The sequence below is a fragment of the Eutrigla gurnardus genome (assembly GCF_963514095.1).
Source record: "Eutrigla gurnardus genome assembly, chromosome: 7".
NCBI lineage: Eukaryota > Metazoa > Chordata > Actinopteri > Perciformes > Triglidae > Eutrigla > Eutrigla gurnardus.
The window spans coordinates 25,165,564-25,180,823 of NC_139921.1; the positions used below are offsets into that span (position 1 = coordinate 25,165,564).

The window sequence follows — 15,260 nt, forward strand, 5'->3', positions numbered from 1 at the left end:
TTTCCAACGTGTTTTCTAATAAGAGTGTCAAGGTGATTTATGGGATTATATCTGTTCACACAGCGTTGTTTGGTCTTAGTCCACCTTGTTGTCAGAGAACTGTTGTTGACTTGTTGAGCCCATGATGGGACCGGGTCTGTTCTAGTCTGAAGGGGGACCTGGGGTCTGTTCTAGTCTGAAGGGGGACCTGGGGTCTGTTCTAGTCTGAAGGGGGACCTGGGGTCTGTTCTAGTCTGAAGGGGGACCTGAGGTCTGTTCTAGTCTGAAGGGGGACCTGGGGTCTGTTCTAGTCTGAAGAGGGACCTGAGGTCTGGCCTCCATCCAGGATCTCTCTTTGTTGTGTCTCCCCGTCTCCAGAGGTGTTTTTCGTGTTCTCCATCTGTCTGGTCCGTCCTCGTGAATACGATATCTGTATTTCTTCAGATGGTACAAACATCCACCTGGTTTTGAGAAAGCTTCAGTTTTGTTGGTCAAAGGTCACCGTTACCTCACAAACCACTTTTCTTTGTTAGTTTTTTAGCCATAACATGAATTCATAGACTAATTCAACATGTTCTCACTACAAATGAGCTCCGAAGCTTTAAACTGTGATGCTCTACGCTCCTCATCTGCTCGTTACATGCATGTATTTTGGTTTTTCAAAATAAACTTCACGGGAAGTTAGTTTGAGGCAACAAAACCAAAACCAAAAAATGTCAACTTTCCTTTTTACACGGGACACCAACATCTGTCTCCTGGATGAAAGTCCTTGTCCTTTCTCTTTCCTGCTCCTTCTCCTCTCCTCCATCTCTGTTCTCCCTCTCCTCTCATATTTCATCCTCTTCTCTCCTTCACTTGACTGTCCTATCTCCTCTCCTCTCGTATCCTAGCAACCTCACATCCTCCACTCCTCCTCTCCTCGTCTTTATAGTTTTGTGCTCCCCTCTTTTTTCTCATCTTTGTCCTCTTTCTTGTCGTCCATATTCTCCTCTCCTTTCATCCTCTGCCTTTTTCTCCTGTGGCAGCCTCCCTTGTTTCAGCTCCTCCTCCTCCTCCTCCTCCTCCTCCTCCTCCTCCTCCTCCTCCTCCTCCTTCTTAGTATCGATAACATCTGCACAGACCTCGGGGTGTGGCAGTGGATTTCTGTTTCTGAGTGTCAAACAGAGAACAGCAGCATCAGAAGAGCAATGTAGCCAAAACAGAAATGATCAATTCAATTTAAAAATTCAACAAGGCAGGTTGTTTTATTACATTCACCAAATACATTTTTAAAATTAAGCTTTTATATCCTCTTTTCCTCTTGAAATGAGAGACCTTTGTGTTTAATAAATATTCGTACATATAAACACAACAGCGTACACAGAGTGATTTCTAGCAGGAAACTATCCTGGAAACTCTTGTTGCGTTCAAAGACAGAAACGTTGGCTAACGTTAAAGGTAAGGATTAATGCAACAGGTTGAGCAGCTAAGTTTATATACGATCTGTCATTACCGGTATGCAGTCGGAGTGGGTCGTTAAAAACAGTAATTAACCGTCTTATTAAATTTTTCGTTTTTCGTTTTCAAAGTTTTATGTGATTCGTCAACGCCCAAAAATCTTAAGTGAAATGTAAAAGAATATAGAATATATAATATTTTCTCATTAATGGTCCAAAAATTTAGATTTTCATTTTGACAAAAGATGAAAGTTATTTTGTCTGATGTAGTTTGATGAAACAGGTTTAAATTGTTCATAAATAAAACAAATAAAACAAAAACCTCCCGTGGAGAAACCTGATCAGTCATTGATCAGGTCGGAGTGAACCAATCAAATGGAGCGCTTTGTTCGTTGAATGGAGCTGTACTGTTGTCGCTGGATAACGCCCTTTAGTTTGACCTCTCTCTCTCTGTCTCCCTCCCTCCCTCCCTCCCTCTCTCTCTCTCTCTCTCTCTCTCTCTCTCTCTCTCTCTCTCTCTCTCTCTCTCTCACGTTGTTTCTGACCACTGAACGTGTCGGATGATTTGAAGCAGCTCTTTCTTTCTCTTTGTCTGATCACGTCAGCTCTTCTGTGCTGTAATATAATTATTGTAATCTTATCTATGACTACTGGGTGGCATCCACAGGCTAATGGTTTGGTCTGGATTATTAAAAGTATGTGATGCTGTGAGTTACACATACATTATTATTAATTAATTAAGCCTTCAAGCCTGATATAAACCCTCTACTCAAGTCACTTCATTTCTTGAACTTCCTAAAATGAAGTCATTTAAATAACATTAAACACAAAAACATTATTTTGTTGGACAGGAAAGTAATGCACCTGAGATGGAGGGAGACGGCGCTGACTTTTGTCTGCAGGTGTGTTTGTAGCCTGAGAGATGAAACCCAGGGCAAACAAACCTCCATGCTGTTATTAATAAAACTCCTTTCTTATTACCAGTTCATTCTTAACATAGTTTACCTCCCAGTTCATCTCTGCTCCTCTTGTTCTCCGTCTTCGGTATCAGAAAGACGATGGGAGAAAGTCGGGACCAGGAGGATCCTCCAATGTGATTCATTATTCATACTGGGGCTGGACTGGAGCACCCCTGTGAGACAGGGTGTGGGTGTGTGAGGGTGTGAATGTATTTTTCTTTCTCCAGGACCTCGACACGGTTTATTTTACGTCCCGGCTCCACGCTCTCCGTCCCTCTGATGTCAGCGGTCACTCGCAGCGTTTTAGTTTTAGTTTACGTGGGCTGAGGGCTCAGTTCCCCCGGATCCGGTCTAGGCGAGCTGTGGGAGTGGGCGTGGCCTGAGTGGACAGCTAGCTGTGGGCTGTGAAGCATCGTGGCAGGAGGATGTGATACGCTGGTTGTTTTACAGAAACGCAGCAACGAGCTTTCAGTTTAGTCCACAGGAGTAAAAAGCTTGCGGGACTACTTTCTCTTAACGGATTCTATATTGTTGTATATTTTGTTTTACGTTTTTTTTTTAATCATGTTTTTACTGGAAAACACTTAATAATAATAATAATAATAATAATAATAATAATAATAATTATTATTATTTTAATTATTATTATTAGCATTATTATTATTATCATCATCATCATTATCATTATTATCATTATTATCATTATTATTATTATTATTATTATTATTATTATTATTATTATTATCATTATTATCATCATTATTATTATTATTAATATTATCAGTAGTATGACAACTTTTCTAGGATATTAAAGTATCCTTCTGTTTTCTGCCTTCTGCAGCTGATGAAAGATGCACCCCTTTTTTTCCTATTAAACTAGAAATAATCCATGAAAAGAACGTCGGGTGGGAATTTCAGCGACTCAGCACCCTTTAAAGGAAAATCACACGTTCAAAGCTACGGTCGAGGAGCGCTGGTAGACTCGTCAGCATCTCGATTAAAGTGGAAGAGGCTTCAGCCGCGCTCTTGATCAAACAGATGCTGTGTTACATAAAAGAATCTCCCAGCGTGGCTTTTAATCTGCTTTAATCTCGCCAAAGACTGCTGAGTCACAGATCTATAACGTGGCGCTGCTCTGAAACGGAGAGGAAACACACAGATTAGACGAGTGTGTGTGTGTGTGTGTGTGTGTGTGTGTGTGTGTGTGTGTGTGTGTGTGTGTGTGTGTGTGTGTGTGTGTGTGTGTGTGTGTGTGTGTGTGTGTGTGTGTGTGTGTGTGTGTGTGTGTGTGTGTGTGTGTGTGAGAACTATGACAGAATATGTCTGAACACAGGAGGCTTTAATGAAACTGTGTTTACGTGCTCTCACAGGAAACCGCCACATTCTGTGTCTCATTGAAGGCTGTTGTTGTTGTTCAGTCACAGTTTGAAACACTTAAATGTAAATGTTGTGTATTATAACTTACTTACTTGATGATTGTGGTTTTTCTATCTCTGTGCGGTACATCAAGTACATTAATAGTACATTAATCTAGATTCTGATGGAGGGAAATACAACAGTCATTCCTAAGTTTTAACTGCGTGGTGATTTGTGTCGACAGTAAACAATTTGCGCGTGTGTGTGTGTGTGTGTTTCAGAGTGTGTGTATACTATATATATATATAAATATGTGTGTGTGAGTGCAGTCACATGTCCAGCCTGTGTCCCTGTTGGCATCTCTGCAGGAAAATGACCTATTTATGTTCTAATTAAGTCGTGAACATGAACTCTGCTCTGTTGTAGCAGTAGGGGGGCGGGGTTGGTGTCATACACTTGTCTCTTCATAAAGCTATACTTATAAGTGGAGCTGAAAGATGCCTGCTGGCTGCCATCTTTGTTTGTAGTTTGGAAAAAGAAACTACGTTCCTCTCTAGCGTCACCGTATCACGTGTTTAGTCAGGTGACCTCTGTATTGATCAGCATCAGCAGTGGAGCAGCAGAACTCGACCTGCCTGCCGGGATTCATGATGGTGATCCAGGTCAGACCGGTCCATCTGAGAACGGGGGGGGGGGGGACTGAGGCTGTAACTCTACGAGAGAAGTGCGAGGCGAGACCCATAAAGGTGGAGGTGGATGTTCACGTCCGGCACCAGCGTTACGACCTCCCTCCCTCCATCAACACACACTCGTTTATAAAAATAAAAACTTCACAGGAAGTCAGGTTCTGGCAACAAAACCGCTTAGTAGAGCTTTTGTTTACTAACGAGTTAGTTTAACGCCCGACAGGAACTGCAGTCTCCTGGATGAAAGTCCTGTGTTTGGTGTTAGAGTAACATAAAACAATATAAAATGTGTCTGCAGGAAAAGCAAACAATGCAACATACTTTCAGATCGGTAGAAACATGAACGTTGGTTTCAGTGGGTTTCTCATATACATGTGAAATGATTTATTAAAGGATTTGTGACTCACGGTGACGCAAACCTACATTACATTACAGTAATGATCCTGGAGGATGAGTCATGTGATAATCGTGACTGAGAACCGTGGTCATGTGGCCGATGCCAATGATGTCATGTGTGTTCTCATCCTGACGAGGCCTCGCAGACAGGAAGTGCTCTCCTCACAATGAGCACAGTGTTTCAGGGAGAGAGAACAGGAACGTTTGTAGTTTAGTTCTAAAAAGAGAAGTCGTTCCGAAAGGATTGTGAGTAAATAAATACATAAATAAAAATAGTGGATACAAATAAATTACATCAATGCCAAAATCAGTAAGTGAAGTGTTTTTTTGACTTTTATTAAAACATCAAAGATTCACTTACTAGTAGAAACGTCCCGAACCAATCCTCAGGTTGTTTTAATCCAGGGTTTGGACAAAATGATGAACTATTAACGATTAATAGGTTTGAAAACTGATTTATGATACGTAATCCACCGTTTATCACATCGCAATATTTGTTTTTCTGCTGATATTTACATTTTTATTTTGATTAATATTTTTGTCTCCATGGCTTTACATCTGTCTTTTATTTAAAAATGACCTCACCTTTAAATCTATATTTTCATTACTGGAAAATGCCATTAATAAGTCATTCATTAATGTTCAGTCAAAGTTGTTGTTTGTTTTTTTTTTAATAAAAATAGTTTTGGTAGTATAAATGATTTCTAGGTACTTATCTTTCTGTTTAGGATCTTTTTATGTTGTATAGTTGCACCACATTTTATTTAATCAGTTTATTGTCGTTATTAAATCGCATTCAAAGATAAGTCAACATGCCAGCACTCCTTTGGTTCATGTCCCAAATAAATATGTGGTCAGACCTCATCTGAAGCTGCATTTATTGTTGTTTTTTTGCACAATTGATATTTTTTATTATTTCACAAGAAATATTTACTTACTGAGTATTTTCACCCCATCTATTATGCTATTTTAAAAGCTGCAGACGGCTGAACTGGGAGCTGGATGCATATTTTATTCAGAGAAAAGAGGATATGAATAAAACATTTTATTTGTCTGTTCGCTGCTGAAAAGGATTTAAAGCTACAGCTGACACACACCCACACACACACACACACACACACACACACACACACACACACACACACACACACACACACACACACACACACACACACACAGTGTGAGGAAAGTGTGTGTGCAGTGCCATGCTGTGTCAGCCATGTCTGAGAGACGGAGAGGAGAACAGTGTGTTGAGTTTGATCCACATATGGAAGTCTGGTGTACGATATGGGATTATCTGCAGATCGACCGGTACGCTTCTCTTTCTGTCTGGAATCTCTTTGTATTTTGCGAGAACCAGTTTGGGTTTGAAGATCTTGCAAAGCGGGAACTTCTTTTGTCGGCACGCTAACATGCTGAGACTTAGCAGGGACAATGTTAACCATTTTACTTTAGCATGTTAGCATGCTATGATTTTATAGTACAGCTATGACGGCGTATTCGGGCCACTGTAGAAAAAACAGAACAGTGGGTAATATAGGTCGCGATGACATTTCTATCCGTGCGTTTGTGTGTTTCCACAGCTGGACATCCGATAGTATCCTGAAAGTTCAGACAGTAATCCAGCTCTGTGATTGGCTCATCACTCACTCCTCACTTCTTATTAGCCAGTGCTGTCCATTGGGTTTGCTCGTATGACGTTACCTTGTTGTTCTCATTTGGTATATTAGATATCATCGTCTCATATTCCTACATTGTTACTACAGTTTGGTTTCGGTGTTATGGATCAGTTTCATAAAATCCCCAGAATGTATCTCCTGTAGTTGTTTGACTTCTTTTAAACCTTACAAAGGTTCAATGGATTCAGTCAGAGATCATAACCAATTTACTGCATTTAATATAGAATTGTAAGTTGCAGAAATTTGTATAAATACTGAAATAAAAGTGCAATAAATACTTTAATTGCATTCCTTTGAAACTTCAGATATTTTATTAATTTCAGTCACTTTTATCAGATTTGTTTGTTGCCCTTTCAACTTGACTTTCTTTACTTGTTGTTTTCCAGCCTTCTATATTAATTATCATCATTTTTTCCCATCTTGGTTATTTATAAAAAAATAATAACCTCCTACTACCCTCCTTCCTTGCTATGTTTATGATATGTATTATTCCTTTATTTCCTTCCTTCCCTCTGTCCTTCTTTCTTTCCTTCCTCTTCTTTTAATTCATGTCTTCTTGCCTTATTTGTTCCTTCTAATTCTCTGTTTATTAATTGTCTTCTACGTCTCTCTCTCTCTCTCTCTCCCCAGTTTACTCCAATGAGGCTCGTCCACCCACTCTAGGAATCCCGTGCCTCCCTCTCTCTCTGTCTCTCTGTCTCTCTCTCTCACCATGAGCATGGCAGCTCTCTCTCCCGTGACCCCCGAGCCTCCGTCCCCGATGGTCACCTCCGTCACCCCGACCCTGGACCCCGACGCCTCCCCCTCCCCCGCCGTTGGACTGGACCTGGAGTACCAGCCCCAGGACGGGGCCTCGTCGTCCGGCCCAGGCCCCAGCCGAGGCAGCCTCACTGTGGGGGGACGTCAGCTGGGGCGGGACCCCTCCCACCGGTAAGATCTTTCAATAAAAAGTCTCAACCTTATTATCGTTCCAGATCAACGGGTGTTCCATTTCAACCAGCGACCGTGTTAACTGGTGACTTTCAGCTGAATGCATCCGATTGAAACCTACGTGTTCTGTTGGTGTGTTCAACCGTTGCTACGAGCAACCGCAGTGGCGGTTGATGTCCTTTAATTTATTTGTTTAATGCTTGAAGTCTCTACGTATTTCAGGTCCAGGAAACCTCCGCCGCTCCACACCGGCGCCGACTGGAAGGTGGTCCTCCACCTGCCGGAGATCGAGACGTGGCTGAGAGCGACCAGCGACCGGGTCACGCAGCTCACGCACTCCGTGGGACAGGACACCGACAACCGGCACGTGGACGTCCACCTGGTGCAGCTCAAGGTACGCCCGCTACGACACCACTACACCTGACCCGCTGAATCTGAATATGGGAGGTCGTTTAGAAAGAGACAGACGTGGGATTAACATCACATCCTCTGTGATTATTACAGATTACTAGAGCTCTTAATTAGAGTTTCATTCCTGGACATTTTGTTATTCTTTATTAATAACTTCAGATGAAATAAACAACATAAACATACATCTGAACCGTTGAATCTCTCTGAGAGTTCGCCGGCACACATGCAGACGCGTATCGATGCCTCTCATCATCAGTGGATTACCCACAATGCCCTTCCTTCCTCTTCCGTGGCGTTATGTAACGATCCCAAGAGTCACGAAGCTGACCCTTCACTTATTCATCTGCGTTTTCCAGTGACCAGTTTGACTCTTCCTCGTCCCCTCCTCTTCCTCGCCAGTGGATTTTATATAAGAGAAGAAGAAACTGGAGATGAGTCCACCGTGAGCTCGCCTCTGTGTGAAGAGACAAATGTCTGAGCAGATCCACTCCCTCGTTCATTCAGAAAGATGCTGTTTTTCTTTCATCGATGAGGGTCTATTTTTAACTCCAATGTTTCCTCTTCATCAGCTGCTCAGCTTCCTCCTCTCCCCTTGTTTCCTTTCTTCTCTTCTCCTCACTTTGCTCTCCTTTCCTCTCCCTTTTCCTTTCTCCTTCCCCCCTCTTGTTTAATGTCCTTTCCTCATTTCCTTTCCTCTCATCCTCCTCTCCTCATCCACCCTCTTCTTTCTGTCTCCTTCTTGTTTGTCCTGTTTTTAGCTCCTCTCTCTTCTCTGTGAATAAAACATGGCAGCAGTCGTGTTTCCAGCTCCAGACACTCGGAGCCGTAGCCACTCTGTTGTGTGTGACTGTGTGTGTGTGTATGTGTGTGTGTGTGTGTGTGTGTGTGAGAGTGACTGTGTGTGTGACTGTGTGTGTGTGCGTTTTCTACTTCCTATCTGTAGCTGAGTCACTCGCTATGATCATGCAAAAAATGAATCCAAGCCTCGTCCATTTTCAGCTCCTTTTCTACTGAACATATTTATATCCGGGACCCTGAATCCTTACCTGGCTTTCACCTGGAGGAACCAGAATTATTATTATTATTCATTATTTTCTTCTTTAAATCCCTTATTGGTCTAACAGTGATGATGTTTAGTCTTTTACTTCTTGTGAACCAAGAGAGTTTATTTTTAATACGACATCACGTTTGTCATTACCGTTCACATTGGGAATGAAATCATCTTTTAAATAGTTTTATGTTGTTGCATCATGTTTCATACCGTCACCTTCTTAGCCGGTGAGAGATAAAGACGGAATGGTTCCAATTCAATTAAAATGTCCTTTAATTTAATTGAACTTATTAGAATAGCGACTTAATTAACATTCATGTTATCCTCCAGCTTTCCTGCTCATCATTTATTTATTTATTAGCATTATGTTTGTCATGATTGGAACCTTAAAGCATCACAGAATCATAAACGTCAGCTTTAGTCTTAACATTTCCTGTCTGGACCTGGTCCTGGTCTTTGGACATCATCCAAACATTTCCTGATATTGAATCTTAATTTACGGCACCAGTGTCTGTTTGTTTTTTAATCATCTATCATCGTGCTTCTGTTTAAATCCTCCACTTTGTAGTTTTACTGGAAAACAGTTCTTCAGAGTGGCTGTTTTGCTGGTTATCTCTGCTGAAAGGTGACACGTTAAACCACTAGAGGGCAGCAAAGACGAGACGTTCACCCTCTGCTGGTGAGAATGTGGTGCAACTACCAGAAAGTGAAGGAGAATAGAGAGGGAAGTCCTCCTGATGAGAGCAGGTGGATGTTGCGGAGCATCTTCATTCTCTGGTTCACGTCTCCATCTAGTGGTGAAACATCCACATTACAACACATAGTGGAGGAACGTGTTACTGTCAGATATGCTGAACATCCAAATGCCTTTTTCAGTGTCCCAGTAAGAGAAGGATTTAAAATAGACAGCGGTGGCTGCATTCCAATCCGGGGAGACCCTGGTGTGGTGCATGTGGCCTCGCTGGGATTAGTCCACTGGCTGCTTTCACACCTGGAGCTCATTTGGTCCAGAACTTATTCTGCTTTATTTCCGCTCCGGTTTCTGTTCACACTGATTCTTTTACAAAACGTGTCGCGATAGAGTCTGACTGAGAACTCTTATTGGACGGTTTTGGCGATGGTCATTCTGCATCATCAGGACCACAAGGAGCAAATCACATTCTACGACTGATGGAGGTTTATGCAGCGCTTTAATGCTTCTGATGTGTTTATTCATATGGCGTCTCTTTCTAATCCACTACGGTCATCGTAAACACGCGGTTAACGGAATTTTTTTTTTTTTTTTTCTGACAACTTTTCACTTTTACTCCCGACATTTTTAAACATATCAGCACTTTCCACTTTTTAGTTTTGATGTATTTGAGGGGAATTATCGATATTTTCTTCTTATTAATATAAAAACCAGTAGAAATGTCCGTCATAGGAATACTTTTTACTTTAAGTTCATTTCAGAGGCTTTACTTTTTCACGCTGGGAATAAGAACGACACTAAAACACGTGACCTTATACAGATCAATTCTAAGATTGCTTCCTGAACATATTTCACCATCAGTAGATTTAATTCATCACACATCTGTTCTCATGAACGTCGGCCGGAGACAGAACAGGGGCCTGTACTACGAAGCAGGATTTGTGCTTAGCGAGGTAACTTAAGCGTTAACTCTGGGTTTTCCGTCCTACGACGCTGGTTCACTTCTTACCGGGGTAGATCGCCATGGTAACTTACGCTGTGGAGCTAACCTGCTCCGGAGCAGGTTATGTTCCTGATAAGAGATCAACGTGGAGAAACACACCGCCGACTGACCAATCAGCTGTCTTGGTGCGCGGATATAAAAAAAAAAAGAAGCTCGGTGGATCGTGAGAGGGTCTCGTAGGAGAACTATAGAGTGTACAGAGACCGGCAAAACCCTTTTTCTGTCCCTGACGATGTTTTTTATGAGAGATACAGATTCTCATCGGAGGGAAAGATTTTTCTTTGTCAGCGTTCAGCCTACTTACCACTATGAATTATGTTTTTATATTTATTTGATTTGCTCCCAAGCCTGTTTTACACCGCCGGGATTGCAGCTGAAAGAATGAGGCTGATATTGTCATAAACCACATTATAAGAATACATCCAAGCAACACATTCATTATTTTAAAGTTATGTGTTCGGCCTTTTATTGCTGAAGGACATCATAAGAGTTAAAGGGACGACAGAGAGCGACGACATGATTTAAAAGACGGCCGCAGGGCGGATTCGAACCGGGGCCGCTGCAAGGACCCTTGTAACATGTGGCGGTAACTCTACCACTAAGCTATCAACGAAGTTAAGGTGACGAATTAATCAGTCAGATCTTGTAGTGTCCTTATGATGGGGCAGTCATATTATACTACTAATACTATTAATACGACTTCCGCATCCACACAGTCGGCGAGTTTTTGCCAGCTGTCCTTCCTGCATGTTACAGATTAAACTGTTGCCTTTTGCCTGCGTTATATGTTTAAGTTTTTCGTATTTCTGTAAGATTATGGTTCGCTCCTCATACGTGAAATACGCCGCTCCGCTGCCGTAGACTGATCCATGTTTGTGATTGGTCAAATGCTGCGAACGCCGCCTCTTTCATGTGCACGCGCTCATAGCTGGACAGGTAAACCCTGGGTTGACTTAACGAGTTGATAACCAGCTTCGTGTGACCGCTTATCTCCGATTGCCTTTGTTAGGGTTACTTAAGCTGGATCTCTGAAAGATACCCTGGGTATGTTGAACTCGCTTCGTAGTACAGGCCCCTGGTCTCTGTATGCCGCTCCCGTTCCAGCGTTCCTATTGGCTGCAGCTCACCTGAGCGGTTTGCTTGCAGCCTGGAAGTGATTGTGTTTTTTTTTATAACAAAGTTATTTTAGTATGGTTCTGCATTCAGATGAAGAGCTCCTGTTATTCAGCTCCATCCCTCAGGTAGCGTCTGGGCCGGAGCGGGCTCCCAGCTTAATTCCACTTAATTGCGGGCGTGGCGGTTGGCGTGGCGGTCGGCGTGGCGTCAGCCTTGGCGACGGGGCGAGAGATGGAAGAGGACAGATCGTCAAGACTGCTGTTTGAAAATGGGATTCTCCCCTCGCCGCTCTTTTCTTCTTCTTTTATCCTCTCCTTTTCTTCTCTCCCGGGCCGCTCGCTTCCTCTCTCTGTCATATTTATAATGCGTTTGCCTGCAGGGCATCTTTCTATAACCTGACCTTGCCAGGGAGCGACTGTTGGACATGATTATAGTGATGCAACTGTGTGTGTGTGTGTGTGTGTGTTGGTATGACAGCCTCTCAGCCATTCTTGGCATCCGGCTGCAGGCGGTGTGTGTAACAGCTGCATGGAGAATGTCCTGTGCTGCTCAGAGAGGGAGAGGCTGCACACACACACACACACACACACACACACACACACATATGTACACACACATGTACATACACACACACACACATGCACATACACACACACACACTCAACCAGTCAAAAGACACAGATGCAGCAGTATTTTTATTGATTCAGTCAGCAGCTTAATAATGTCATCCCAAAGTGCATTGGAGATTTTCAGGAAAACCATTTTATATATATATATATATATATATATATATATATTGAATATATATATTGAATATATATTTAGAAGTATGTTTTGTACTATTTTCTGTATTTCATCATAGTAAAGCAAGTCTAAAGTCAGTGATGGCAGATTTTCATTGAAATAAACGCTAAGTAACTATCCTTTAAGGAGGAAAAGAGCGCTGATTGAGGCCAACTGATGAAACCGTTTCAATATTAACATTAAATTGTGTATATATGTAGATGTACATTGTGTGTTTGTGTGTGTGTATATATATATATATATATATATATATGTACCTATATGTACAATTAAATCTAGTTATAATATGTATAGAGGACTGTAGAGGACATAGAGGTCTCTACAGTGAGCTCATCTGCAAAATGAAAAAAACACTAGGACTCGACTAATATTATCGACTATATTTAACTTGTATTAATGTGCCGTTAAAAGACCTTTTTCCCGGCAGGCATTTTGATGCATTTTCATTGCGGACATCAATTGTGGCCCTGTTCCATTTAGCTGGGCCCGGGTCCTGGTCTTGTGCATGCTGACTTTTTAAAACACTGTTCAAGTTTTCCCATCAGCCTCATGAATCTTTCCACTTCCTGTTTGCAGCCGTTATGAGTTCACGTTCCACTCCTGCATCATCGCCATCGTCCCGAACTTGAATCCGATCACTTTAGTCGACCGATTCAAAACCCGCAGAGCTTTATTTAAACGCTCAAAGTCCAGAAGCGGCCCGCTGTCTCCTGGCTGTCGGGTTATTCCCGTCTGCTTATGTCACCGTCCTCGCCACGCTAGGAATCCTGGGAAGTTCTCTGGACACACAGGGATAGATGGGCACGTAGAGGAAGAGGAGTGTTGAAGGAGGCTGGTTCACCAAGTTCAGCTTCTCCCACTGAAATATCATCAAATATCATATTCATCCTCAAATAGGAATTTAATAAAAACAACAAAATGAGACGTCTGCGGAGTTAAAAAGGAGAGTCTAGACGGTGGTCACGGCCCCGTTCTAGTTCTATAACTGTAATGATGAATGTGAGTTTATTCCCAGTAAATAACCTTAACCTTCATGTCTCTGTCCTCCCCCCTCCTCCCCCTCCTCCCCCTTCTCCCCCCTCCTCCCCCGTCACAACTGTTACAGTTGGCAGCTGCTGCGCTGCAGACGGAGAGAGTTTGTGTGCATGAGGGAGAGACGGAGCATATCAGCGTTTTAAACTCCAAACTAAAGCCTCAAAACTTTTCCTTCTGTGTTTTAGTCCCAAGTAAACACTGATGTTGTCATGACGACTTCATCCGTGGCGTGTTGTACAGTAACGGACACGTAACCATGTGCATGCAGGCATCGAGTAGCAGCACGTTTAGTTAAGTTTTCCCGTTTTGCTGGTGCTTATTTCTTCTTGCGTCCAGTTTTCTGAATGAACACTAAAAGGAAGCGAGCGCTCCGTCAGGTTATTACTGAAGCATTTTAGGAGAAACTCCTTTCTTTCATAGTTTTCAGACTTTGTTAAACCCTTTTTGTTTTCTTTGCACATACGTTAAGATGATGAATTTATTACTGTGAGGTTTTAAGGCGGTAAAATCACACGTCTGATCTCTGCTGTATACAGAAACACGTTTTATTCTGACTTCTGTTGAAAATATATATATGTGTGTGTGTGTGTGTGTGTGTGTGTGTGTTTAAAGTGGTAAGAATGGCACCAATGTGTGTGTGTGAGGGGGGGGGGGGGTGAGGTTGGTCCTAAAATAACCTCCCCAACTGTTGTCACCCCCCCTCTTCCCAACACCCCCACGCTAGAAGCAGGTCACCACACACACACACACACACACACACACACACGCACGCACGCACGCACACACACTCACTGCTGGGCCGTCAGTCTGTCACCATTTCCCACATGGGAGCAGCGGTGTGTGTTTGCAGCCTTGGATGGAAAAACACTCGTTGCAACTTCAACTGCAGATAAACTTCATTTAACTTTCTCTCTCTGGCTTTTTTAATTTTTAATTTTAAGAATTCAGATTTGTGAGTAATTGATCCAGAGAAAAAAAAGCTTGTGAAAAGGTAAGAAACTCACGTGTTGGTTGTTGAGACTTTAAAAGTTTCCTCATAGAGAAAGTGATGAAGGCGGTTGATTGGTTAGATGACTTCTTCAAATGTCTGTTGAGAGATTAAAATGGAAACGTATTGAAGTTTCATATGAGAGTGTTTTAGTGCAGGAGGACTTCAGAGTTAAACGCTTTACACAAAACCATGTTTGTGACACAATGACATGATTTTAAAGGGATATTTTTCTTTCAAGTCAGAAAGAAACGCTGTGATTTGCTTCAGTTGGTCGACCTCCGGGATCAACGGCAGATTTGATGTTTGAAAATCTGTCATGATTTTTTTGTGCATTTGAACAGTTGTCCACCAAACAACCAAATTATGTAAATGACCACAGAAGCTCCTCCTCCCCGATCATTTCCCTCCAGTTTCAGCAGCACCTGAACCCGTCTGAGGCTCAGCTGCTCGTCGCTAATAACGCTCCGGACCTCATCCTCTTCTTCTGTGGTGTTTCTATCAATAAATCCGCGTCTTCATCTGTCCTTCTGCAAATATAGGAGACGCCGTTCACATGTCTGTGTCTGCTCACATACGTGTTGCTGTCGCTCCATAAAAAGCAGGATGCTAATCTAGTTTCCAACCCTGGGAATGTTCCAAACGTTAAAAAGGGATTTTCTTTTCTATCCTAACACATCAGTGTTTAATTGACAAAAGCATGCATATTTATTTTGTCCCGTTAAAACAAGAAGAAAGTA

General features: G+C 42.3%; 1 protein-coding gene across 1 annotated transcript in view; it reads left to right on the top strand.

The window, feature by feature from the left end:
- The window catches only part of akap6 (A kinase (PRKA) anchor protein 6), a 135,498-nt gene that overhangs the window by 8,260 nt on the left and 111,978 nt on the right, over positions 1–15,260 (top strand). The window contains exons 2-3 of the mRNA XM_084013869.1: positions 7,122–7,421; positions 7,644–7,815. Of these exons, the coding sequence (XP_083869995.1) occupies positions 7,204–7,421; positions 7,644–7,815 (390 nt within the window). The 5' untranslated portion in view covers positions 7,122–7,203. The remainder of the gene's footprint in view (positions 1–7,121; positions 7,422–7,643; positions 7,816–15,260) is intronic.